At 45.1% G+C, this 26,927-nt stretch overlaps 1 protein-coding gene across 1 annotated transcript in view; it reads right to left on the reverse strand.

Moving 5' to 3' along the window:
* Window positions 1–1,928: 1,928 nt before the first annotated feature.
* Window positions 1,929–26,927, reverse strand: part of LOC122624419 (midnolin homolog) — an 87,682-nt gene continuing 62,683 nt past the window's right edge. The window contains exons 4-7 of the mRNA XM_043803950.1: window positions 23,081–23,137; window positions 15,830–16,576; window positions 14,099–15,751; window positions 1,929–2,066 (exon numbers count right to left, since the gene is read on the reverse strand). Coding sequence (XP_043659885.1) covers window positions 14,150–15,751; window positions 15,830–16,462 — 2,235 coding nt within the window. The 5' untranslated portion in view covers window positions 16,463–16,576; window positions 23,081–23,137 and the 3' untranslated portion in view covers window positions 1,929–2,066; window positions 14,099–14,149. The remainder of the gene's footprint in view (window positions 2,067–14,098; window positions 15,752–15,829; window positions 16,577–23,080; window positions 23,138–26,927) is intronic.

Consider the following 26,927-nt stretch of genomic DNA (forward strand, 5'->3'; position numbering starts at 1 on the left):
GGCCTAATTTGGAGCTGTGTTTCGACTTACAAAGTACAAAACACTGCAGCATACTTTCGGACACCTTTTTTAGAGGTTTCAAATGGACAAAAACGATATTCCAGGGAACTTCTATCATTGCAGCTTGCGTAGTCCGCTGTTTTCAGGAACTCATTTGCGGACGATGCCTGAGGTCTTGCAGTTGGCATTTGAAGAGCTCTTTTCCCCCATTGTCGAAGTTGGGTCGGTGAAAATGGACTTTTGTTTGGCTGGGAAAAGTTGTTCGAAATGGAAATGAAATTCTTACAATGTTTCTCTATAGCTGTATAGCTGCGCCTGCTGTTTGGAGGTGTGTGTGAAGGTGTGGAGGTGTGTACATTTACCATTTATCATTAGTATACACATAGGTATGTATGGGCTTATATATGCATTGGCTTAAGACACATTTTTCAATAAGTAAGTGGAACAACTCGCCAACTGTTTCGGTTTCAACTACATGCACATAAATTACACATTTACTTTTGTGGGCTTTTGGGTTTGGTTTTTAAATGCTTTTCCATCGATTTTGTGGTTTTCTTTTCGCTACTCGATCGTTTGCAAAAAGTTGACAGGCATTGACAAACATATAGTTTTTAGTTTTCGTTTTTGTTTTGCAACCATTTCTTGGCTTTTGTTTTTGCCCTTTCCTTGCATTGTTTTTTGGGATGTGCGTCAATTAAATTGTTTATGTGTCCAAATTTTATTTACAATTCGTTTAACACTCAGAGCTTAGGTTACCAAAAAAAAAACACGTTTTATTAAATATTCCTTTTTTATTAAGATTAATATTCGTATAGTTATAATCCACAATCTTTACTCTATGTACAAGCATTGCTAGGTTATAAATAATAAAAAAAAATCGTATATATTTAGATTTATATATAATTAATGATCATGTTTGCTTTACGCGCAGACAACATGGTGGTGCAATCTTCTAGATCTATTCTCCACGTTCATCCACAAAAAAATTATCGCGCTCACGTATTTCTAGTCGGATGCAATAAAAAAAATTCGCTTTAACATAGTTCGTATGTACATGAATAAATATATATATATATATGTATATATATATATACATCTTTATATATATGTTGTATGTGGTTGTGTGTGCTTGTGTCTGTGTTTGCGTGTGGTGAGTGCGGGTTACATATATTCTAGATGGATATATGCCTAACATACAGTTAATTAGCGGTGCCAGATCTGCCAGATGTTCAATAATACATATATTTTGAATATATATATTTATCAATTCTGTGCTTAGTAACGATTAGTTTGAAATGTTCATCAGCCGCCAGGAAAAAAAAAACGTCGGTATACATCTATTCAACATGCGCAACTCGTTCATCGGATATCGATTATCGCCTATCGCTTATCGTTTATCGTCTATCGCTTTAATCGCTTACATTCTGCATTTCAGGGGGACTCTCTTCCATTCGCTCTATACGTGCTAACTCTCTTTGCTTCATACTCTTTTCCTATTTCATGCGTTTCTTGTTTAGTTACTTTGTTGTAGGTACCTTGCGTTTCGCTTTTAAGTGATTCCGAATCCGTTTCCCCTTCCGCTTCCGCTTCCCCTCCCCCTCCCCTTACAACATATCCGCTATGGAGCCGTAGTGCTGCTCCTGGCAAATCGGACGACAGCACTCCTCCACGGCGTCGTACTTGTAGTGGCGCCTCCGGTTCATCTGACTCCTCTGGTAGTAACTTCTCCCTGGCTCCTCCTCTTCCTCCTCCTCGTCCTCCTCCTCCTGTTCGTTATCCTCCTCCTCCTCCCCGTCGTCCTCCTCCTCCTCTTCCTCATTCTGCTTACTGCCCATCTCTCCAGGATCGCAGATATCCAGCTCGAAGGGATTGAGACGATCCTGGGCGAGGGAGTAGCGTTTCTGGGGCGGCTGCAGTGATGATGTGGACGATGACGTTGACCCTGATGACGTCAGCTGCTGATGCTGATGGTGACGACGGCTACTGTGGTTGTTATAGCTGCTGCCGCTGTTGGTTTGGTGGTAATAGTGGATGGCATGGCATGAGGCAGTCTTTGTATTGTATTCCTGAAAGTCAGAGCGAAAGAAATTGTTAGATTGCAAATCTATTGTGTATTTTATGCATAACTGCAAGTAGAAGACGGTTGTTAAGTTTCAGTTGTATAGTTGTTTTGGTTTCTTTCCTTTGCAATGTGTAAGCTATACTATTAACCCTTTGAGATAATCGAATGCATAAAATACAAATATAAAAGCCAGCATTTTCCGAAATATATATGCAATACTCTGAATCGAAATCATTCTGCTGTAAAATTAGTTTTCGCTTGTGTGGTACTTGATTTAAATAACTTTCGTATTTTGTTGGTGGCCATTGATGTGATGGTTTTTTTCCTTCTTTTTTTTCTGCATTTCAATGCTGTGAAACTGTTGCTGCATTTTGTGAATTTAATAGCATTTATTCAGCTGCAGCTTGGTCTAGAAATCCAGTATGTTGAAACCCTAACCGATTGAACTGTGATGCCATACAGGGTTCAACAAGTTCGGGCTTTTGGTCAAGTCAAGTGTGGAGATTCCAGCAATTGACTTTTGGAAGCTTCTTCTTTTATCCACTTCCGGTGGTGCCACCAGCACCCATACTACGAACGAGCATGTACTCACTTCCCTTTTGGTCGACTTTTCCTGAACCAACTGAATATTGTCTGCGCTAAAATTTGTTGCCACAATTTGTGCAACAAATTTTGTGCTCCAGCTTTTGCTGCTGCTGTTGCTTTTGGCTTTCGGCTTTTGGCGCACTGCCTCGACATCTGTGGCCAAGTGTGTGTGTGTGTGTGTGTGTGTGTGTGTGTGTGTAAATTACCAACATAATGGCAGAAAGGTCGCATTCTCATAAAGTTGGCGCTGACTTTCAGGGGTAACCAACCAGCACTCCTGTAGTTCCTGCACTCCACTGTACTCCTTTGCTCCTCCTCCCTGCCTCGTCCCACTTCCTGTGCCCCGCATATTATCAATAAATTGCATCTGACTGCCGAGCAGACAACAAAACGTTAGTCCTATCTGCAGACCTCACCCCCCAGTGCCACCCATCGACCCAGCCACCCACCTGACTAACCCGTTATTAAGCGACAGCTTAAACACTGTGCAAATTCCCCGAAAATGCAACAAAACGAAGAGGAAGCTCATATTCCAGTTAGAACTGGAAATCATGTTAGTAAGCTCCATTTTTAAAGGATTTGAAATATATTGTTGCATTCTTTTAAACTCCTTTGGGAGAAACTTTTGTTCTGCCGTTCTTCTTCCAAGCAACAGAGTCGCAATTTACTGATTATCTATCTATCTGTATATCTGTTTTTCCCTTTTAAGCTAGCTTTCTCTCAGTGTACACGTATTATGGGCTTGGGCCCTGTCACACCGCACCTTGTTCTAATTTATTTATTGTTGCATGCATGTGCCTTTATTGGGCATTGGGCTCCCCCCTCCCCCCTTTCAACCGCAAAATATCAGAGGGGGAGGGGGAGAGTGGCGGTGGATCGGACTTTAACAATTATGTTTTACCGGGTTGTTCGGTTGTTGGGTTGCTGGGTTGCTGGGTTGTTTGGGTTGCTGGGTTGTTCGGCCAAAGTCAACAGTCTGACAATTTGATGCACTTGTCGCTGGGCTGGCCATTTGGTGCCAAAGTTATTAAGCACTTTTTGGGCTCGCCAAATGGGGAGCATGAATGGGGGTGGGGAGTCTAAACCGAGCTGATCTCACCCAACAACCAACTGGACTGAGTTTTAAAATCGGCTTTAGCAGGCAAATGTATTTCGAATATGCCACCCACCACCCATGCTATTCATACAGAACACCCACTCTGCAGCTCCCCCTCACTTTCCCTTTCTCGTCCCCCTTCCCTTTGGCCTCCCATTCACCTGCTTGTTTCAAGTTTATTGATGTCGTCGTGGGTTTTCATGCCCCGCCAGAGGGTCAGCTCAGCTGGAAGTGCGGAGGGGAGGGGAGGCACATAGGGGGAGGGGTGCAGACTCGTCTGCAACGTGACAAAACCCATTATAGATGCGACCGCAAAGATAACACTCGCTTTTCGGTCCAGACTCGACTTCTGATGGATGCCCAAACACAAGTGTCAAGCCTTCGGTTTCGGGGCCGTGGGGTTTTCATCTGGTTTTTCCGGGTGCGGGAAAGGGGAAAAAGGGTGTGCGATATGCCAGTGATGATGCCACTGGAAAAGGTACTAGTACTATATACTACTAGCAATAGCCATATTCCAGTTTAAAGGTATATATAGTAGCTATATGAATCAGTAATAAATATTAACTATTCATTGCTGTTGAATGATAATACTTAAAGCATCCTCATATCATCTGCATCACTAGTGTAGCAAATTAAAGTTAGACAACCTTAGTAAAATTCAGAGCAAAATTCATTAGAGCTTCCCTAATTAACCGAGCAGAGAACAAACGTTGAGTTAATTTGTGGTACCTTTACCTTTTGCCAGCTGAAAACCTCTTCAAATAAGTACCTACATACGAGTATGCGAGTATACGAGTGTATGTGTACCCAAATGCGCACCATCACTTCCGGTTCACTGGTGAAAAGTGAGGAAAAGTGAGGAAAAGGGCGGCGCTGCAAAGTTTCCATAAATTTCATTTTGTAACCATCAAAAAGTTAAGTCAACGATAAATTGAATGGCTGCATGATTGACTGAATGAGTGAGTGAGTGAGTGAGTGAATGAGAGGCTGTGTTGTTGCTGTGGTGCTGCAAGTGGACAGTGGGTGGTGCGTGGTGGGTGGCTGGTGGGTGGTGCGTGGTGCTGCTGCTGCTGTCAGTTGCTTGTCGGTCATTGTGTGGCTCGTTGCGTTTCGGCCAGACATCAAAATCCACAAGCGGCTACAAAAAGTTGGGCAAAAAATATGCGAGTGCCAAAGAGATAAATGGAGTCAGGGGTTAAAAACACAAAACGCACAGCACAGGGTGCAAAAAAAGGGCTTAGCTCATAAGCTGCGAGTGTAAATTGCATTAACCGCTTTCAAGATTGTGACAAAATATTTATGGTAATACTTTGCATTTGGCAAAGAGCTTTTTTGCGGGTTCATGTAATTAATATGAAAACATAACATATGGTTTAATGGCATTGCTAAAAAGTGCACAATATTTGATTCATTATCTAAACTGCATCAACATAAATGTCAGCTATAAATTCCCAGACATAAACGGACAATTAAATGCAATTATACAGTGGTTACGGGCGCAACGAAAAGAAAAAATGTAATTAAATTAACTATCCAAATTGAAATGGAGCAGCCAGCGGACTAGACCACAACTATAATAGCGACCGCGGCTGTGGCGTAAAAAAGCGTCAATATAAATATACAGCAGGCGACAACAACAATGCGAAAAAGCCAAAAAGTCAAAAGCCGTCAAAAGGCATCATTGAGCCGAAAGGGGGGCGTGGCATGGAGGAGGGGGGGCGAGGCGAGGTAAGAGCAAACAGCTACACACCTCCCTTCTGGCCAAAGGCGTGGCACCGACATGTGACATATGCCCCCCCTCCCCCGCCCCCGAAAACGTCATGGCAACACCCCCATCCCCCCTTCTACCATCACCTGGTGGCCAGGTGAAAAGGGGTGAAAGGGGGGAGAGGAAGCACCTGCCCAGCCGACAATAGTGCGGAAATATTAAATCTGCGCGTCAGGCGAAAGAGAAGAAAACGATTTTGGGCAAGTGAAAATATTGCTGCTAACAAAAGGGCTTCGCCTCGCACACAAAGGGGCGGCGAATAACAGGGGGGTGAAAGGGCGTGTCACAGACTTTATATAAATTGCAATAAACACGAATTGCCACGCAAACTTAAAACTGATTATGTATTGATGGCACTTCTGATGTCTGGCGTGCGCAGATATTCAAAAGGGGCACCATCTGTCGCCCTGATAATGCAGCATTTTGGGAGCCGGGGGGATATTATATGGATATGAACTTGATTGGGACAATCATGGCATGTGGTCAAGTGGTAAAATATTGATTTAGAAACGAAATTAGGTTGTGTACAAAGTGAAGTTTTATTATTTATTATATGCAGTAAAGTATATAGCGAGCTAGCTTTCATATTGTGCACAACTTTTAAGCAGGCTGCAGCACGTTTCAACTTTATTAATCCCATTAAATGAGGACACCTTGTGGTGGGTCAGTTGCCCCTACCCCCCGTCCCCACCAACCACCAACTTTTCTTGCAACGCCGCCAAAGTGCAAAAAGTGTTGCCTACTTTTTGGGGCCGTGCACTTAAAGTCGCTGCACGGCGCGGCGCCGTCGACGTTGTTGTGCTGTTGTGTTGGGAAATTTCTGACAGGTCATAAATTGGCGCAGCGGGCGCTCTTGCCACACCCCCTTTTGCTCCTTTGGGGGGGCGGCGGGGTGGGCCACTGGAATGCCTTTGCAAAGCTTTGCCAAGCCCAAACGCACACACATACACTTGCACATGCACACACAACAGTCGCAGCCATCGGGAGATATATGTGTATTCTGATGACCAAATGTCGACGTTGTTTGTTCGCTGCTCTCCGGCAAACAAAACCAGACCAAACGAAACAAAACGAAGCGAAACAAAACGAAACGAAAGGAAAATGCATTCCCCACAACAGCTCGTTCACAAATACAAACGCAAATGCAAATGCAAATGCAAACACACATACCAATACCAATACAAATACAAATAAAGGTGTGAAGCGGCGCGGCGCAACAACAATGGCCATAATAATGGCAAGGACAACGAAAAACCAAGTGCCATTCCGCCGCCCGCCTTCATTTGCATTCATACATATATACATACATATATACACAGATACACACATACAGCGTGTGTATTTTTTACAGTTAATGAAGCGACCAAGGACCGGAGACCAAAGTAGGAAAAAACACAAATACAACAACAGCAGCAGCAAACAAGGAATGCCAACTGCACTTGGAAAAACAAAGCGAATGTCTTGGAATATTTACTCGTAAATAAGATAACAGAAAATGTATGGCATGTATTTACATTGCACATAATACAGACACATAGCAATCGAGTTAATTGTTATATATTATATTTGTTTAAATCACAGAATACTTTTTTGCTCAGTGCACTTTGGCCAAAGCAGAAGCGACGCTTTGGCACCTTTGGTTCCCCGAATTTTCCCACCTCGCGCTTCGTTTGCAGCGCTTGTTTATTAGCCAACGCCGTGCAACAATAACAACAACAACGACAAAAACAACAACAGCAATAACAACAACAACAGCAGCAGCAACTACAACAACAAAATCAGCAACAGCGACAGTGGCAAAATGGCCGCCGCCGCCGCGCTTAATTGTGCGGCCAGCGACCGGAAACGGAAACTGATTGTGCGGTCTGGCGGGAACTGGACCTCTCCTGCGCCCTCGTCGTTACCTTTACCCCATTGATTTGCAGCAAATCTCATTCACATTAACGCGGGCGCGATTTGCCAGCGTTTTTAGTCGCGCTGGCGGCTTTCCAATCAACGCATTTGACATTTCACCAGCCATTGCCATTTCCATTCCCCCGCTTTTCCAGCACCCACCACCACACATTGATTAAGCAAAGGAAAAACGAGAATGTTGTTTTTTTTTTTGGTTTTTAGGGGCCTACGTCAATCGGTTTGTTTGTTTGCCAAAAAATTGACTTTGAGATTCTATTTCTGTTTTGTGCACTGCCTGGTTGTATGTATTTTTTGCAATTTTTCTTGTTTTTTTGTGAGCGTTCTGGTCCTGATTGATGGGCTAAGATAAAGCTATGGGTTGGCTTGGGTTTGGAGGTTTTGGTTGCAGGATCTGTCGTTTGCATTTAGCCGTGCTGCTCGCTACCACTCTTCATCTTGGCCAAAAAGCTGGAGCTGCAAACGCTGCGGAATAAAGGACAACACAACGAGTCGCGTTCAATTGAAGCTGCGCACCCTGTTTCTGCCTCCCGATTTTCCCCAACTTTCCACCCTTTGCCGTAATTGATGTGTCTGCGTTGCGTTTTGTTTTTCCTTTTCACTTACAAGTCCTGCTATTTCTTTTTTTGTTTTCCTTGCTTTTTTCTGGTTTTTTGCAAGCTTTTTTGCAAGCTGATCTGCAAAATGCCGGCAAGTTGTACATCTCTATTATAACTTTCATGGCACGTTGGCCGTGAATAAAGCAGGAGAATTAACGGAAACAACGGAATATCTGAAGACCATAAAGATTATTGCAAGGAGGTCCATTAGGCTATTCTTTCATACATGCTCATGAAAGCTGAACAAGCTGATGGAAAACGTGGCAACTTAAAGGGGATTTAAAATTTAAAATAAACACAGCTTTTTATGAGCTGAAAAGTTAGTATTTAAGGATTATTTTGCCTTTTAAATCAACTTGAGCACCATGTGCCGATTGCCGCATATTGAATGAGATAGTTCGGTGGTAATCCACAGCAATTACGAGCAGTGCGACTTATTTCACCCTTCAATGGCGACGCACACGGCATGAACCTTTTGACTACTGCGTCTCATTTGGCAGGCGAATTGATTGCGCAACAAATGTTCCATCATCGCAGCCGAGTTCATCTCATCTGGCATTATCAATTGCTCTTCACGCACGTTTGCCCGTTGTTAATGTTAATGCAGTCATCAGCTTAAGGCCGCCGAACAATGCCCAAAATAGTGGGTAGCTATTCCCCAGTATCGGGCACCCAGTTTCCCTGATTTTGATTCCGAATCCCGGGGATTGAGGTCCAAAGGTCCAACCCCTCGATATGAAACCGCGCACAACAACACCAGCTGTGGGCGCAGCGAACCTCAAGTCGATAATTTAATGGTCTCTGCCATTTAATCTGCATTGAATTTATTATCTTGGAAAAAATTAATCTTGATATGTGGCCGGCTTATGGCGGCGACGACGACGACGACGACGACGACGAACTCCCGCTCTCCATTTCCTCGGGCGGAGCGAGCGGTGCGACTGACGAAAATAGCTAAAAAGCCGCGACAAGCACGCGCCACTCCCCCTTTGTTCGCCCCTGTGCGCCCCTCGAATATCTCATAAAAATTTGCAATTGTGCGGGTGGAGTGTCTCTAAATCTTTAAAGAATTATTTACTACAGTTCTCGTCTTAGACGGCGAGTGGTGGGTGATTTTGGTTAGACAACCCCCGAAAACCAAGGAGTACTCAGACGCTTTGTGTGTGTGTACACTGAGCCAAATTTGCGTTTGCACTTCAGCATATGGATTTTGTTTTCTAAACACCTATTTAAAGTGCAGAAATTCGTACTCTTCCAAAAGTACGAAATGACTAGGATCGCCATGCCTAGCACGCATAGTACAACAGCTCATCTGCAAGTAGTTGTTGTTTCTCGCAGTGCACTTGTACACGAGTGAGTATGAAAGGGAACGCAGGCGGACAATGTCACCACCAGCTACCGTTGAGCCACCCCCAAAATTCGTTGTGTGTTATTGCTCTACGCCTGGCATTGTGCTGCTCCTTGTCCGCCGTTACGCCATCACCCCTGTCCGTCCGTTTGTCCGTCTGTCCGTTTGTCCGTATGTCCTTCTGCCCGCCCGTCCAGCCGCCCGTGTCCGCAGCCATTCCCCTGGACCTGGATTCTGATCCGATGGCTTGGCGCCTTGCCAATGAAAGGAGCAGACGACCGACAACCAGACCAAACGGGTCCTTGTCCTTGCAAATTTATTGTGCCACCCACGCGACTTTGGCGCCAGCGGGTTAAGGCTTTCCCTCGCCTTTCTTCCACTCAGCTACACTCGCAGAAATACTGCGCATTGGATTTGCCACATTTAGGGTTGTGTGTCGGTTAAATGAGACGCACAGAAATGCTGTAAATGTCGATGGGGTATTAGGAGCAAAGCGCAATTTACATTAAAATGCAAAACACTGTATGGGGAGCAACATTGTATGAATGGCCATTGTTTGCGGTTGGAAACTATCGATTTCATTTGCACCTGCTTTCTTCCCAATATTAAAAATTTGCTGCCATATGTACCGTGTCCGTGTTAGCCTACATAGTTTTAATTACTTTTGAATGGGTTTTTGCCACTGAAAGCTGCATTCAAATTGACCGAATAATTGCATTTGTTCAGATGCCCGAGCAAATAACGTGCCATTTTGTTTATAAATAATACAACTAACTGCCAATAATTAGGACTGTCCAACTAAATGAATTTGTTCGCTTTGAAATATACTTGTACATTTTGTACTATTGGAACTTTCAGCTTTCTCTTTCGGTGTTGCAAATGTTGTATAAGAATAAGGCCTGATGGCTTTTCGTACTTCGGGGCAAGTTTAACAATTTCAATGTGAGCGTCATCGTCTCGGGGCCTTCATCGTTCAATTTTTAATCAGTCGGGCGCAATCTAGCCGGAGAAAAGTCAACCAGGCACCAGGCACCAGGCACCAGTAACTGGGATCTAGGAACCAGGAACCAGGAAAGCAGGCTTCATTCAACCAAACTTCTGACGAATTCCAAATTTCCAGCTTGGCCCCCGGCGGCGGGTGGAGTGATGACCCCTGACCCCTGTTTAAATAGAAATGTTGTTCATTTGAGTACTTTGTGTGCGGCTTGGCTTTTATTATGGCTAAGTGAATGTTTATGCCCGATTTCCCCAGCACATGTGCCATTCTGCCCCCAATCCTTCCGTTGCCTCCTTTGGCTCTTTCGGCTCCTTCCTTTTCATCCTTATCTCCATTGTCCGGCACTGGAATCCCCAAATCGTCGTCGTTCTTGGCGAGATCCATTTTCATATTTGCCCAGAGCTGAAAAGCAGACGTTTTCCCCCATTTTCCCATTTCGATGTGGCTCTGATTTCATTTCAAGTTCCTTTTCCTCGTTTTCCCTCGTTTTCCGCTCCTTTCCCTCTTTGCTTTATTAGCCGGCGCAAGTTTAAAATGTTTTATTATTGTTGGCTACATTTAAACGATTCTCGGTGCAAAAGGGAAATGGGAAATGGGGAAAGGGTTACAGAGCTCCCATCCCCAACCAAGCAAAAAAAAAAGAAGAAAAAATCATAATAAAAGGGGGGAAATGGAAGGCAACTGACTGACTGACTGTCAAATCGAGTGTGCACAAATCGTTTCCAGATAGACTTGCCCCAGGACTAGTTTCGGGTCACATGTATGAGAAAAGTCCCCAAAAAAAAAAAAGAAAAAAAGAGAAAACGAAAACGAAGGGGGATTGCGTTGGGGCATCAGTGGGTTAGGGTCAAGGGTTAAATTCTAATACAGATGATGATGATGAGATGTCTGGGCTGGTGGCCAAACTTGTGTCTGGAGCTCCCAGAAAATGCTCACAAAAAACCTATACAAAGTCGTCGTGAATAAATGAATAGGATGAATCAACTGGAGTGAGCGGGTGGACATATTCACTTACTATTACTCATCTCCACTGAAAAGGGGACACAAGTAAAAAGTAATGGGAACACCTTAAACAAATATTTAAGGAAACTTCAGAAGCTAGAAACTAGATGTGAAAATTCCAAAAATATGGGGGCATGTGTATATATTTCATGTCGTTGATAACCCCAATTCAAGGTGAATGCTGCTGGGCTCCGCATGAATGGTCGAAAACTAAATGAATGAGATTTTGAATGCGAGTGAATGGGAATGCTCGCATTCTCGGCCGATTTCATAAATGACTCCGGAAATTCTTCGCATAAATGTTCTGTATAAGCAGCGATTGAATAAGGAGTCCCTTGCCTCATATGGCATATATACATATATTGCCGGGTCCTCACGATTCACACACTCGCATTCACACTCGCATTCGCACTCGCACTCGGTCACTTATTCATGGCGCGGCAATGGACCATTCACACACACTCGTTCGCTGCCTATCATGCTGCCATTCATCCAAACGGCATTGAATGCAGCCGAGAGACCCGAGAGTTTCCCTTTTCAGCGCTTTCCCAACCAAGGAACGACCCAACCACCCAACGCCCAGTTTTCCCTGCACACTCTCACTCTGCCATGTGTGTTTGGCTTTCTCCCGTTGCGTTTATTTCACATGCTACTTAACACCCGAGGCAAATTAGTTGCGCCTCGGCGCTGTTTCGAATATAAATCAACACGCGGACAACGGCAACAGCGGAACAACAACATCGCCCAGCCAAGGAAATGGATGCGCAGCCAAAGGAATCGATGCATTTGCTACCCTGGAATAAGTGCCACTTCCACTTGATTAAATATATAAGTTGCACCAACTGTCGATATGCTTCTATGCGTCTGTGTAAATGGAGTGAACGACTATTGTGTATCCTCACATTATTTTTTACTAACCACCATAGCGTCAATAATACCCAGTAAAAGTAGTTTTGCCTTCGGAGCCATTTCCGAGTTTTCGCAACAGATTTTTTATGGCAGCCGCCGAAATGCGAGAAGCGCAGGAAGAGGAAGAGGCAGGAACGCGAGCAGCGTGCACCCTGCGGCTGCCACACATGTGCGACCCTGCCCTCGAGGGCTGAAGTGTGTTGCCCTCCCACACCCCACTCCCCACTCGCCACTACCCACTCTCCAACCCCCGACGCACTCGCATTGCATCCCCTTGCAAACCCTGTCGAATTGCATAGAACATAAAGCATGCAGGCACTCAAAGAAAAAAGGTTATATTAGCAACCTAATTGAACAGAAATACTAAGTCAAATAAAAAATAAATTAATAATTTAACAATCAGTAACTATTTTGAATTAAACACATTTTTGAAAAAATATGTAAAAAAAATGCAGCATACTAACATAAACTTTTCATAATTATTACAAAGATTTTTCTCATTTTCAAGACGATACTCCGCGTTTTTGGTCGCGACTTCTGTTTCGAGTGAATCGCCGGCTTGTACGCACAATTGTGCAAATTGACAGATTTATAACAAAATGCAATGAATAATGGTATTATTCACACAGCGCGTAATGGGGCAAGTGAGTGGAGTGAGCGGATTTAAGGGGGTGTTAGAGAGATGCTATGCTATGGTATGGGATATGCTGTGGCATGGGTGCATCTTTAGGTCTGCGGACATTTCAATAGGCGCCTTAATGTTCAACACTCCACTCTCCCCTTGCCGCACATCCATTATTTCCCTTTGCTAACCAACCATCCTCCTCATCGGGCTATTCGGGGTAATCCCCGTGACCAGTATAAAAATGGGGGCATATGTGGCCCCGGAATATCCCACAACCAAAAAAAAGCAGAAGAGAAGACAAAGTATTGGTGAGCGATGCGGATTAGCCCAGTTTCAGTTATAAATGAATTTTTCGTATTTTTCGGTCAGAGCAAGAGATAAAAAAAAAGTATATGTGTGTGTGTGTGTATATTGGGGGAGGAAATCTATGAAGTTCAATCAGTTTTAATTGATTCATTTCGGCGGCGAAGGGATGAAAACATTTTGCCCGCTTCTCACAGATAATGATGATGTCGGGCCGCTCAGTTAATAAATTTATTATCTTGGGAATGCGGATAGTCCAGTCCTCAACATCCCTCTTCCCCCTCCTTACCATCTATATATATATATAGCTATATCTCGCGCGGATCTGCTTCCTCTGCAGCGGAAGTATCTCGTTGATTGTGAAATGGAGCTATAAGCTATGGCCATGGCCGTGGCTGGAAAACGGGGCCGCAAATTTATTATGATTAAAGTTGAAAAGTTGAAATTGATGCCCAAAAGCAGTCGGGATATGAGAGCGATTGCTCCGACTGAGGGGATGTGGGATGTGGGATTGGGGATTTGGGACTGGGGATTGGGCATTCGGAATCGAGTGGAGGGGGTGGGAATATGGTGATGGCGACGGCGATAATCATAGCAGATGATCTTAAATGACAAAATGGCCATAAAAAGTAATCAACTATTGAAAGGGGTTAACACACACAATCGCAATCACAGCGATGTGGATAAAATGGACGATGTGATTTTGTGAGGGAAGTGACTCTTGATTGATACAAAAACAACTTGATGACTAATGCGATTTTATCTCTCAAACTATTAAACATAGCAGAAAGGAACTATTGGATATATAAGGTTTAGATATAAAGGTTGGAAAGGTAGAAAACTCTACAGAGTTATTAAATTTAATTTAGTTTAACAATTAGAGCTGCACTCACCATAACAATAGTCCATTTCTTGCAAATGTGACGCAGCGCCTTTTTGTAGCATCACGGTTTCATGGTCCAGAAGTTCTTCTTGGGTTTCGCGCCCGTGGATAGCGCCACGTTGCTGCTGCTGCTCATGCTCATGCTGCCGCCGCCGACGGCCACGCCCACACCGGGTCCAACGCCCACGGCGGAGGCTATCGATCTGCCCGAGGCGCGCTGCTGGTCCGCCGAACAGCGACGTGGATAGTTAAAGGGCGACAATGAGCCAGCGCCCACGGCACCGGATCCCTCGTGCATGGGTGTCATCATGCCGCCACCGCCGCCCACAGCCAAGGACATGCCAATGCCCTGATCCTCGCCACAACTGGCCATGCTGCTCTTGGATGTGGATGTGGCCGAGGCCGTGGAGGAGCGGCAGCTGCGCATGTTGTGCGGCAAGGTGTTGTTGTTCAGGCTGTGGTGGTGCAGCGCCTGCTGTTGCTGCTGCTGCTGCTGGTGGTGGTTGTGGTTGTGATGGTGGTGCAGCGGTCCGGTGGGCGTGGCGGACTTGTAGTACCGCAGACTCTCGTTGTAGCTGGCACCGCTGCTGCTGCCGCTGCCACTGAAGCCGGAATCGAGATCGCCCTCATCGAACTCCGGATTGATGCAGCTACTGTGGCCATGATCTTTCAGCTCCATGCTGTTCAGCGTGCTCGATAGATTCTCCAGGCTGGCGTGCGAGGCGGAGCTCGAGTTCGAGGCGCCCCCAGCACCAGCCGCACCGCCCAGCAGGCCGCCGCGTCTGGGTCGTTGGGCGGTCTTCGAGGGACCCGCCACCACGCTGGACACCACCGATCCGCCGCCCACGGCACCGGCGGACATCGAGGTGCTGGGCTCGTCGGCGCCCATGGCGTGACTGGGACTGACGTCCGGCGGTGTGGGCGGCATTATTAGGGCCTCCAGCGAGAGATTTAGCTCGTCGAGCACCCTAAAGTGGTTGTGCTGCACGCGGCGCTGCTCCTCCTTCACATTGCCCGCACTGGAGCCGCTGGCGATGCGGTTGTCGGACAGCACCTTGCGGATCTTCTGATCGCTGACCTCCTCGTACAGGTTCTCGGTGGTGCCGTAGCGTGTGGTGTACGTGTGGCGGTCCCGCTCCTCGGCGCTCGGCGAACTGGAGGTGGACTGGCCACCATGGTTGGTGCTGCTCTTCGAGCGGAAGCTCTTCGCCAGCAGGGCGCGTATCGAGTTGCGCGGCGGGCTCTTCGACTGCACCTGATGGACCTGGTGGCCCTGACCCTGACCCTGTCCGGGACCAGCTCCCTGGGCGGCAGGCACGTTGGTGTGACACTTGGCCGCCCCCGGTTCGTAGTAGGCATACGAATAGACATGGTTGAAGGGCGCCGCCGCTGCAGCCGATCCCGAGCCGACGACACCGCTGGCGCCCGATGTCGAGGCTGAGCCACCGCCGACTGCTCCACCACCGCCGCCATTGAAGGCCACGTGCAGCGAGGGATTGGAGGCGCCGCCGCCATGCGAGGCTGTGGCACTGCTGCCACTGGGCGTCATCACGCCGGCTGCAAATCCGTAGTCCAGCGACGAGGTGGACGACGATGACTGTGTGTTGGTGGTGGGCTCGAAGCGTTCCATGGTGGCAGCGATGTTCTTGCGTGACCACTTAACCTGGTTATGGGTTTAGATTAGATATGGATTAGCGCTATGAAAGCAACCCTTGTCGTCGCCCCCAGGCCCAAAACTTACCTGCTGCTCCACATCCATCTTGTGATTGCTGCGCCGGCTGTGACCCCTCCTTCGGCGCTCCGTGAACGCCTCGCCGTGACTGCTGCCCAGGAGCAACTGGTCGCCGATCCCGAGGCCGTTCTGCGAGGAGGCGGACGAGGAGGAGGGCGCCGCCGGCATGCAGAACTCGATGCTGTCCATGTCGTCGGGGAAGATCAGATGCGAGCCCACATGGCCGTGGCTGCTGCTGCTGCTGCTGTTGTTGTGCGAATGCGAGTGCGGCGGATGCCCCAAGGTGGCCGCCGCATGTCCATGGTTGTGACCCATGCCCATGCCCATGCCCATGCCCATGCCCATGCCGTGGTTGTGGCCCATGCCGCCGTGATTCAGGGTCATCTGGCTGGGATGCTGATGGGCTGAGGCCGAGGCCACCACCCGCTGGCCGTGACGCATGGACATGGAGCCACCGCTGGCTATGGAGCCACCACTCACACCGGGCGGGGCACTGTGCACCGCCACCGATGTCGTCTGGTGCGGATGCTGGTGCGGATGTGGGTGCGGATAGTCGCTGGCAAACTGCGGCGATCCGCAGCGATTCTGGAACTTGGCAGCGGTCGCTGCACTGCCTCCTCCACTGCCGCTGGCCGGATACATTGTGATATTGCAAAGTCAAAGTCGTTCGGGGGAGTTGCGCTCTGCTCAGCTTTCTCAGCTCGCTCGGTGAGAAATTCGGCGTATTTAGCAACAGCAACAGGAGTCGGGCATCATCTGTGGAGTACGGATAGCCATTAATCAGCGTGCCAAGTGGGGAATGGTCAAGGGTGCCAAGGAGCATTGGGTGGAACCAAAGAACAGTGAGACGGCGAGGAGATGCAGAGATGCATGACTGACATGCCATGCCAAAATCCCACAAATAAAAGCTGGAATTATGAGCACCGCACAGCTCCAAGACCAGCAACCTCACTCTCATCCGCAGTCGATTCCAATTTATTTATGCGCAAACATTGTTGCCACACTAAGTGGCGGCCCAGATGCACTGCGAGAAGTGACCAGAATATTCAACAAAAATGCACACAGCTCTGCCATTTAAGTAAGTCATTTTACGCGCAATTCATGGTTAAACATTTTCTTGGAGTGTTCGAAAGGCACGCATGTAAAACATTTGGCGCTGGCATGCGTTTCGGTTCCACATCCAGATCCCAATGTGTTCAACAACACCACCCCTACCACCCCCTTCCCCCTGTCCCACTAAACTGTGGCCCTTTCTCCACGAAATGCCATAAAACAGCATTAAAGCTATTAACAGCCAAAGGAGAAATGAGCCAGCCGGCAAGAAAAAGCCGTCCAAGAAGTACTAGGGAAAAGGGGGAAAAAATACAGCTAGTGACGAGAGCCACCCTTAGCCCCACTCCCCGCTCTTCTTCTTATCCCTACCCCCTTTTTTTGGTGTGGGAGAGGTGGGGGGAAACATAAATCAATCAGAGTGGGCAGGCCGCCCTTTATGAGTGCCCCAGCGTGTGTCCAAGATAATCCTAGAAACAGACTGACAAAAGCGGAAAGTACAGATGTACAATATATATATACAGAAATATATATACATATATATATATATATATAGGAGTATAAGAGTATAAGAGGAGTACATGTGAGCCCAGCTCAAGGCCAAGTTTTGGGGGTCGGGAGATGGAAGGGCAGGGCTATTAACGCACAGAAAATAATAAAACCATATCAAATATCGACTTAAGATGCCATGGTTATACACGTACGTACATATGTATGTGCGTTTGTTTGTTTGTCGATGTTATTAAGACGTCCAAGTCCTTATTTACCATACAGCCAGATATTAATAGGCTCGAGGCTATAAAAACCAGAAAAACAAGCCATAAAAATCAATCCCGCATTGGAAACAATATTTTTGAAATCTATATTTATCGTCAGGCACCTCAAATAAACGAATCGTTGTGATCTGTAGGTGATGTATGTTTAAAAAGATATGTATGTTAAAAAAAAAACAAATTTAAATAAGTTGAAATCCCATTATTTGCATTGTTTCTGTTGAAATGTAAAACTACCTGATTTGTAACTAAAACTAATTATTATCTGGCCGCTGGGAGAAATGTGCAGGCTGTTTTACCTTTCACACCGCCACGCTTCTCCGCCCCTCTGGCCCAGCAAGTGGGCGTGGCAGCAGCGTATAAAAACCGAAATGAATTTCCCTTCCTCTTGGCTGGATTTTCATTCGTGCTTTTCACTTTTGGCCCTCACTCTGATTGATATATCAAATTGATAGCCATCCGCTGCTATATAGCCAAATGCTCTTGTTGCTGTTGCTGTTTCACTGTTTCACTCTACGAATACCCAATTTTCATTGCCCCGTAGATATTTCTATTCCACCCCCCTCCACCCCCTCTGGCCAAACACTGTCCCCCGGAAAAGTCTAACGCTATCTCGCTTCTATGCCCATCCCCCTTCCACTTAACAAAGCTCGGAAATGTTTGTGCCTGCGTATTTGTCTATTTTGTTTTCACCTTTTTGTGTTGTGTTTGTTGGGCTTCGAGATGAGCGCGTGACGAAACACGCCGCCAAAATTGCACTCAAAACTCAGCTGTTTCTTTTGCCAGAGATATATTTTATATAATTTATTTAGTTTTATACTCGAACATCATATTATTCTTGAGAAGCAGATAAATAAAGATTTAACCACTTTGGCTGCCCATAAAAGCGACCATCACGCGCACATCTTTAGCTAAATTTTCTTTGATTTTTCCACTGCTTTTTTCTCGTTCCTTTTGGCGTTGGCTATTTTCCGTTTTCAGCTTCTTTTTTTTGTTTTGGCCGTTTGCATTTCACATGCAAATTCTAACGAGTTGTTTGTGGTCTTGTCGAGGCGTTGCCAACAAAAGTAACAACAATTGCGACGCAAAAAACCATGATAACACGGCAACAACAATGGCAGCCATACGCCGTTTATTTGCTGCACTTTTGCAACATTTTGATTTGCCTGATTGAGTTGGTTTGAGATAAAGGATGGTTTGCAATAAAAAGCAAAGCAAAACAAAACGAAAAAACACAGAAATTAAAAGCATAGTTCCGAATGGAAACAGCGACCAGTCCAGTATCGCATATCGCATATTGATGTGCATTTTTCAATTAAGATTTTCGAGAGGAAGCCGCATAAAACACACACGTATCTGTATCTGCATCTGCACTGTTATATGTTCTTAAAAATTTATAAAAATCATATTGAAGTGCAATATTAATGCGGATTAATAGACGGGGGAGAATCATATTTATAGTTTGCTAACTGCTAACCTTAAATTCGTACATTCTGTTTGACTGAAGTTCTTGGAGCGAATTAAATGGTTTCTTCCCTTGCAAAAATATATATATATATATATCTTTATAGACCGATCTGGGTAGTGAAAACAATTCTTCCTCTTCGTGGAAGGCGAGCAACCACTTGCCTAATGCAATTTTCGAATGCAAAAGCCATAAAAATATCTATTTTAATCGAACACTTTGTAGAACTCTTTTTGCACCAGCTATTTTCTACATTTTCTTCTCTGAATTTTTTTTTGTGAATTTTTTTTTGTATTTTTTTAGCCAGGTGAAAGGGGGCGGCAAAAGCAATTTAAAGTCTGCTGAATCTTGGGTTCATCCTCTTCCTGTTCGTTCTGGCAAAGGCAGCAGCTGCGGACCAGGGCCAGAATGTATCTTATGGATACTTCTCCTGCTCCCTTCCCCTTCTCATCCATGCATTTTTGCTCTCTGCATTTGAATGCCTCAGCTGCCTGCTGGCAATTCGATTTCATGCTGCAATTTAATTTGCTTCACTCTGGCCACGGCATCGAAGCATCGATTTGAAAAGCAAAAGTAACTCAAGTTGTCCGTAGCTTGGCGCAACTCCCCCACTTGCCACGCCCACCAACCCCACCCACGAGCAGTGGGAGTATGGGTGTAGCGCACCTGGGGGCAGCAGTAAGGGCAACAGGTACCAAACAGGGCGGGGCTCATTAGGAGGCGATCGAGTTCTAGGAAAGAACTCACGAGTAGTCGGCAGTCGGCAGTCGGTTGGTTTGTCATTAACACATTTTGTGCATGTTGTGCATCATTAGAGCAGCAGACGAGACGAACCGAGATGAGGATGAGGATGCGGATGAGGATGAGGATGATGTGTGGTGGTGGATGGTGGCCCATGTCGATGGAAGAAGCACCAGTACACTGCCACAAATGCCAACTAGCCGCGGGCAAGCGATTTACTATGCACCATAACCAACTTTAAGATATCTGTTTACTTTACTTCTTTCCTTCCTATAAAGCACTCTGTATAGCTTCCCCTACTAGGAATGTGTTACGTTTGATACTCAGTTCAGTAGGTACACAATATTTCTCGCAGTGCAGTCATCTCACATGTTTCGTTATTTCAACAATGCTCCTGACACGTGGCGTCTGCAGTTGGGCCACACACCGAACACACACCCAGCCCATTTCGCTTGCCCTTCGCTCCGCCAACTGGAAATTATTCATTGATGTCAATGCCAAAGAGGAGATTTTCCTTGCCCCTGCCCCCTGCCATCTGCCCCACCCTGTAGCACCCCCCTGTTGCAGCACACCCCTCTGGCCCTCTGTGTGTGGTTGCCTTGAGCTCGGCTCGGCTCAACTCGGCTCGGCAGCTGTTGCTCCTGCTTTTCAGCTCCTGCCTTTGCTGCTTGGCATGCATATGAAAATTGGCCAATTTGGCGCAGCGTTTGGCATCACTTTGTAGTTGTTGTTGCTGCTGCTGCTACATGTGCGTGTGCCCCAACACCCAACACCCCAACCCCACGCACACAGCACCAGTATCATTATGCACAGAGGAAAATTAACATACTAACGTGCTGGGTAGCGTAATTTTGGGGTCATATTCCAGTGAATCAGCAGTTGAAATATATGTTGTAGTATCTTTTTTATTTACTATTTCATAAACTTTTCGGCTTTTATAAATAATATGGCTTTAATAAATTCTATAAAATATGCAAATATTATAGACTAGCATATTTTAATGTATTTATTAAATATCCTTCGACTTAGTTTTGTATTTTTTTCAGCTGTGTGCAATTGGCAGCCGCTCGCCATTTTGGCTTTTGTTTCCTTTTTTTCTGGTGGCGTCCTCCACGTAATGACTTTAATTAACATACACATATACTCTTGAGGCACAAGGGCGGCACCAGCGAGGGGGGCGTGGCACGGGGCACTCAAGTGGAAGCTTTTTTGGCCAAGAGAGCCGAGAGCAGCAGCAGTAGAAGCGGCAGCAGCAGCAGGAAAAACACCCAAAATGTGGGCCACAACTTGGTGGCCAATTGCAGCTGCAACAACAAACTCATGAGCAGCAGCAGCAGCAACAAAAACAACAACATAAACCACACGTTTGCCAGCTTCAGCAGCAGCAGCAACTACAACAACAGTAACAACAACAACAAACACTTAATGAAAGGGAAATGCACTCGGCCATTTGTTTTTCTTTCCCTTCAAGTGGGCCTTGGTCCATATTCCACCATATTTGACCAAATGAGTATGAAAACTAATTAATATCGTGAACGGAATATGATGATGAACATAATCTATACCTTTGGTTCAGCAAATCAGCTGACCTCAATCCATTGACACTAAAGTTTAGACTTGATTTTAAAGAGCGAAGTTTGATTTTCTATTACTCCAATAGAGGCAACTTTTATTGTTTGAATTGTTTCTCTGCTTAAATTGTTTCATGTTACCAATGGCTATTTGGTGACCCAAACACACACAGGAAAATTGAACCTCAGTGATGTTACAAGAGGTCATTCGGGTTCACAGGGAAAGCTACGTTCAACACTCGATAATCGCCTCGATATTTCTTTCTTTGGCCCATACGCCAGCCCATTTGGGCCACCTGTAATTCATACAACTCATCGAATATTTGATTTCCGGGCTCCTTCATCAAGTCGACTCCCCAGTGCCCACTTGCACCATGAACTCCGGCCCACAACTTCCCTTCCTCTCCGCCTTTCCTCCTTTCCGCTTTTCCGCCTTTCCCATGCCCCTTACTCTTACCCTTAGCCCTCTGCCCGATTTTCCACCCACTCAGGCAAATCTAACCAAATGCCAACACAAATTTTGTTTGCCTTTTGTATTAGGTTGACAAAAATCAACAGCCAAGCGGGAAAACAGGAGCCGAAAGATGAGCAGGAAAATGCTGGCAGGGAGTTGGAAAAGTCGGGTGCTGTAGGGGCTGCCAGGGGATGGCAGATTGTTGAAGAGATTTATGTTGGCACTACGCCCACAGTAGAACGAGATATGGCCAAGATATTGGGCGGCAGGGGGGTGTGTGTGGGGGGGGGTGGCTGCTGAGCTGTTTGTCTTTCGCAAATGTTGGGCAATATTTTGCGGTAAAAGGTGAATTTATTAGCACTAGAACGAGGAGAGGGTTCACTTACAGTTTGCCAACGGAAAGGAAAACCACACTACTACTCCTTGTACAATGTACATAGCAAATTTTAATCTCACTAGAACTGATACTTGGTACTACATAGTACCCCCTCTTTGTTTCTCTCTTGAAAAAGTAACAGCTCCAAGGCTACAATAAGTAGTTCAAGGAAAAATGTTTCTTTAAAGGTATAAAAGACCATATTAGCAACTTTAAAGGAAAGTAAGAGAACCACATTTCACTGTGAAAAAATCTGTGGCAATTTAAAACACATTTTCCCGGCCCAAAGATCTTGACAAATCATAAACAAAACGCTCGTCGGACGCTGGCCAGCCGCAGCTACGTTTTGTATCTTTTTGGAAAAGCCATAGAGAAGTACCCACACAATCACAATAAAAAACAACACACACACAAACTCACACATGAGATGCATATCGAAAATATTGAGCTGAAGATGCTGATGAAGAGACAGTTAAACGCACACACTGCAAGAAAAATCGTGGATGGGGGGCTTATTATTTGGGGGACCACAAGATACGCATCTTTCGGATTGTTGCTCTTCGAATGAATTTCCCCCTCCGTTTGCGCTTTAAGCCGATTTCTAGGTTATCTTTTTTTCTGTTGTGTGTCTGTTGCGACATAAAACACAATACGAGTGAAATGAGAAATATCTGTCGGGGGGTGGGGGTGGGGGGTCAAAGAAACTTTCATGTCAGCGCTATCATTTTCGAAATTCCAATAAGTTTACTATCGACGCAGAGCTGAGTAGAGAGCTATATTGGATACAGAATTTTCCCCAAAAAAGCATAGTCTCTTCCCAATTCACTTACCGAAATTTTTGAAGAGATTTTCCAGTAACGCTTGTTGTTCGCCAAACCTTCTGGAATCTGTAAATACAAACACGAAACGAGAAAATATTAGTACAGAGCTGTGATTTAATTAGTATGCGTATACTTTTCAAGTGGACTTCATTCGCAAAATACCCCAAACAAAGAAAAAAGAAAAGGAAAAGCTCCATCAATGATGGAAATGCTCCAGGAATCAGTCGAAGTTGCGACCAGCAGCAGAAGCAGCATTGTACATCAAATGTGACTTACAATGTCAGAGCAAATGAAATTTTCCCCTGGTTTTCCTTTTAGCTTTAGCATTTTCATCATTTCAAAGTCAAATGTTGGATAAATAAAACAGTTTTCTGTAGTTTTTCCATCTCCTTTTTCAATTTTTGTGTGTGTGTTTGCTTGGCTTCTATTCTTTCTTTTTTTTGTTTTTTTTTGTAGCTTTTCTCAGAATTCATAATTGAATGTTTCTCTCAACTTTGTGGGGATGATATGGGATTTGCAATTGAATTAAATTCTGATGCCGTTTGTCCATGGAACTTTGGCTCGGCTTCTCCCGATTGGCCTCGGATTTCTGGGATTCTCGTTTTCTGATTGAGATTTCTTGCCGTACTCGTAGGCAAAGGATAATTGTGGCCAGTTTCCACTTTTCTATTGATGTTTTTATCAACGTTTATCGTGGATAAAGTCGTCTTTTGTTGGTAGCAGGCATTTCTACGATAACCTTGTAACCTTATTATGAACTATGAACCGAAATACTAAAAGAGCGTGAATTCCTGACTTCCTAATCCGGTTTGGTTGATGACACCAAATGTCTATATCTTATGCTTGGAGTAGGAGTACTGTCCTTTAAGCTCACCTTCAATATGTTTTCAAATGCCCAATACATTTCCACCACTTCTATATACATACATATGTATCTAAGTCCTCTTTACCTTTTGCTATTCATGATGTAATATCTTTTTTACCGGGAAACCCCAAACAACTACATCAACCAAATTGCTTTCACTGCAACCCCGCAAAATGCTCAGTAATAAAAAAAATTTCCTTAAGCCGACTCAACGAAAAATATGAAAAAAAAAATGGGGAAAAAATGGGGAAAAATAGAAACCCAAATGGGAAGCGGTCGGTCACAAAAGTCCGACTTTTCCTAGTCCTCCAGTCAAACCCCACAAATGTCATTGCAAAATGTTTTAATTGAGCCAAGAATGAAAACCAAGAAGGATAAAAAAAAATAAAAAAAAGAGAAGAGAAGAAAAAAAGTGAAAGCATTTTGCACAATACAAATAAAATAGAATTTCAAACCGCAAGCAAACGTGCGTTATTCATTTTTGAATTTATAACACAATTGGGAGGAATGCGAATGAATGTCGCCGGGAAAATGGAGAATGGAAAATGGGGAGTGGGAAATGGGGAAATGGGGAATGGGGTGAAGCAGTGAAGGAGTGAAAATGCGCAGCAAGAATAACTGCTTGCCTTTTGCCATTTTATTTTCCCTTTTCGGTTTCAGTTGCTACCGTTGCTGTTATTCCCTGGTTTTGTAGTATGTTTTTTTTATTTTTTGTACTTTTTATTCCTGCCATGCACATAAAAATAGGAATAAATAAGGATGTGTTGAGGTTGGGGCACGGGTAAAAGTCAAAGGAAATCGTGTCGCGGCAAATGTGACAGGCGGCTACCGTTGCCGCACCACATCACCCCCCCTCCCACTTCAGCCGCACTTTTCCGACCCTCCTTCAGAGTTTTCCACACACAAATGACTTGAGTTCGCGGTAAATTGACAAAAATGTAAAAAGAAAGCAGGCAGAAGGAATAAGCTCCTAAGAAGTTGAGTGTAACCTCTGCAAATGATGATAATGATCATCGTGACGATGCCGCCTCCGCTAAAGATGATGAGCGGCGGCATGTTGCCAGTTGAGTTTTCCGGCTCTGACATCTTTTTTGTACATTTTAAAGCCACCTTTCAGTCAAAGGTTTTCCGAAAGCCATTTCTTCTGCTTTCCAAGAAGCGTTGAAGGCTTAAGGCATTTCATTTGGGCATTTGGCAACGCAAAAAATAATAAACAAATAGTAAAGGGTATACAAAATATACCATATAATAATAATAAGTTTACTTCAGTTGATATATAAAGAAGGTTCTGCAAACAATGAGCTAATTATTTGAAACCCTAATTTCCCCGATTTTCTCTTGTATTCCTTTGGCATTTTTGGGGGTTGCAGAACCCCAATCAATGGCCAATTGTTAATCAATGATCTGTGCACCAAATTAATCGTCAAAGAAACCGCCACCGAACTGAAGTCCTATATGCAAAGGTCTCATTCGATTCTCCTTTTTTTTTTTCTACTTTTGGGTAGAATTTCGGATGTCGGAAGACCCGCAGCTGAGAATCGAGAGCAACCCTTTCCCTCGGCTACTTTTCTGTGTTCATGAGTCATGTTCTTTGGCTGGAAAGGGGTTTCTGTTTGCCCACAGATAAACAAACTTGCAGCCAAGCCAAGGCATTTCGCATTTCGATATGAAACAGACAGCTAAGGTCGAGGTAATAGGAATGCCGAAATTATGAACAGCTGGTAAATATGAAATTATGCAAAAAAGACATCATATGAACACCACAAGCTAAGAGCCTTCAGGCAAAGCTCTGGGTCACCTCCTTTTTGGTTCTAATATTTTGTGAGTCAACGTTGTAAGGGGCAACTCGCCTACAAACTCCGCCCCTCCCCGTTGTTTCCACTACAATCAACCAAGACGACCTTGTAGGGGAAAAATAAAATGGGGAAACAAAAAAAAAAAAAATTATTGAACACACAACACACTCGGCCCCCGTACGAGTGTGCAAATATGTGTGAAATTTATTTGCCACAGCCCGCGCCGTCCCAGGGGTTTTGGGTTGGGTTTCTGTGTGCCGCCCGTATCCGTGGCATCCGTGGCAAGTATATCACCGACAACCCTTTCACCACGTCCCAGGGGTTACTGCGAAAGCCCCCTTTTACTTCGACAAACCCCTTTCCGTTTGCTTGTTTAAAAATCACTTGATTGCACAAATGCTCATTGAGCTAATTTTATTTCGTGTACGGGGAGGAATAAAAAACCAGAAGGCGATGGCGATGGCAATGGCGATTGCAAAGGCAACTTGAGCCACGCTTACATTTTATGGGATTCCAATTTCCATATGCGCAGCCAGGGAAGCCGTACTGCCTGAAAAAGTACCAACTTAACTAAATTATTAGCCGGCCACCTCAACTCAGCTCAGCAATGTGGAAAAATGTGTTATGTCCGTAAAACAAAAGCAAAAAGGACACGGACACGGACAGTGACAGGGAAAGGGAAAAGGAAAGTAAACGGGATGGAATGGAAGGGGGGCAAGAGGCACAGTGAGTTGATCAAATTACCAGACAAACCCGAATGGTCCGGTCCTCCGACTTTGATGCACTTGAGCCGTGTCAGAAGTAGTCACAAAGTAAGCAGCAAGCAGTACTCGTGTACTGTCCCTTTTTCGCTGGCTTCGTTGTTGACCTTTCCCGGGTTGCCGGCTTTAATTAATTACACGAAATGAGTTTTTCTGCGGCCGGAGCACCGGGGTGGCCAAATTACATGGCGGAATGGTGGCTGCTGAAGGGACACAACACAGCACAACAACAACCGTGTAATGGAAGCCCGAAGATGCTCCGCAAGGCACATGGTTCAGGTACATGTCTTCAGGTGAGCTTCGAAGCTTCGGGGTCTGGACACAATTTGTAATTGCTCCATTTTAACAAGTACACTTTTCACTTAAGCTAAATTAAAATTGGGGTCCATTAGCAGCAAAAAAAAAAGGTGGTGTCCTCAATTCTAAAGTGAATT

The sequence above is a fragment of the Drosophila teissieri genome, chromosome X (genome assembly GCF_016746235.2).
Source record: "Drosophila teissieri strain GT53w chromosome X, Prin_Dtei_1.1, whole genome shotgun sequence".
Classification (NCBI taxonomy): domain Eukaryota; kingdom Metazoa; phylum Arthropoda; class Insecta; order Diptera; family Drosophilidae; genus Drosophila; species Drosophila teissieri.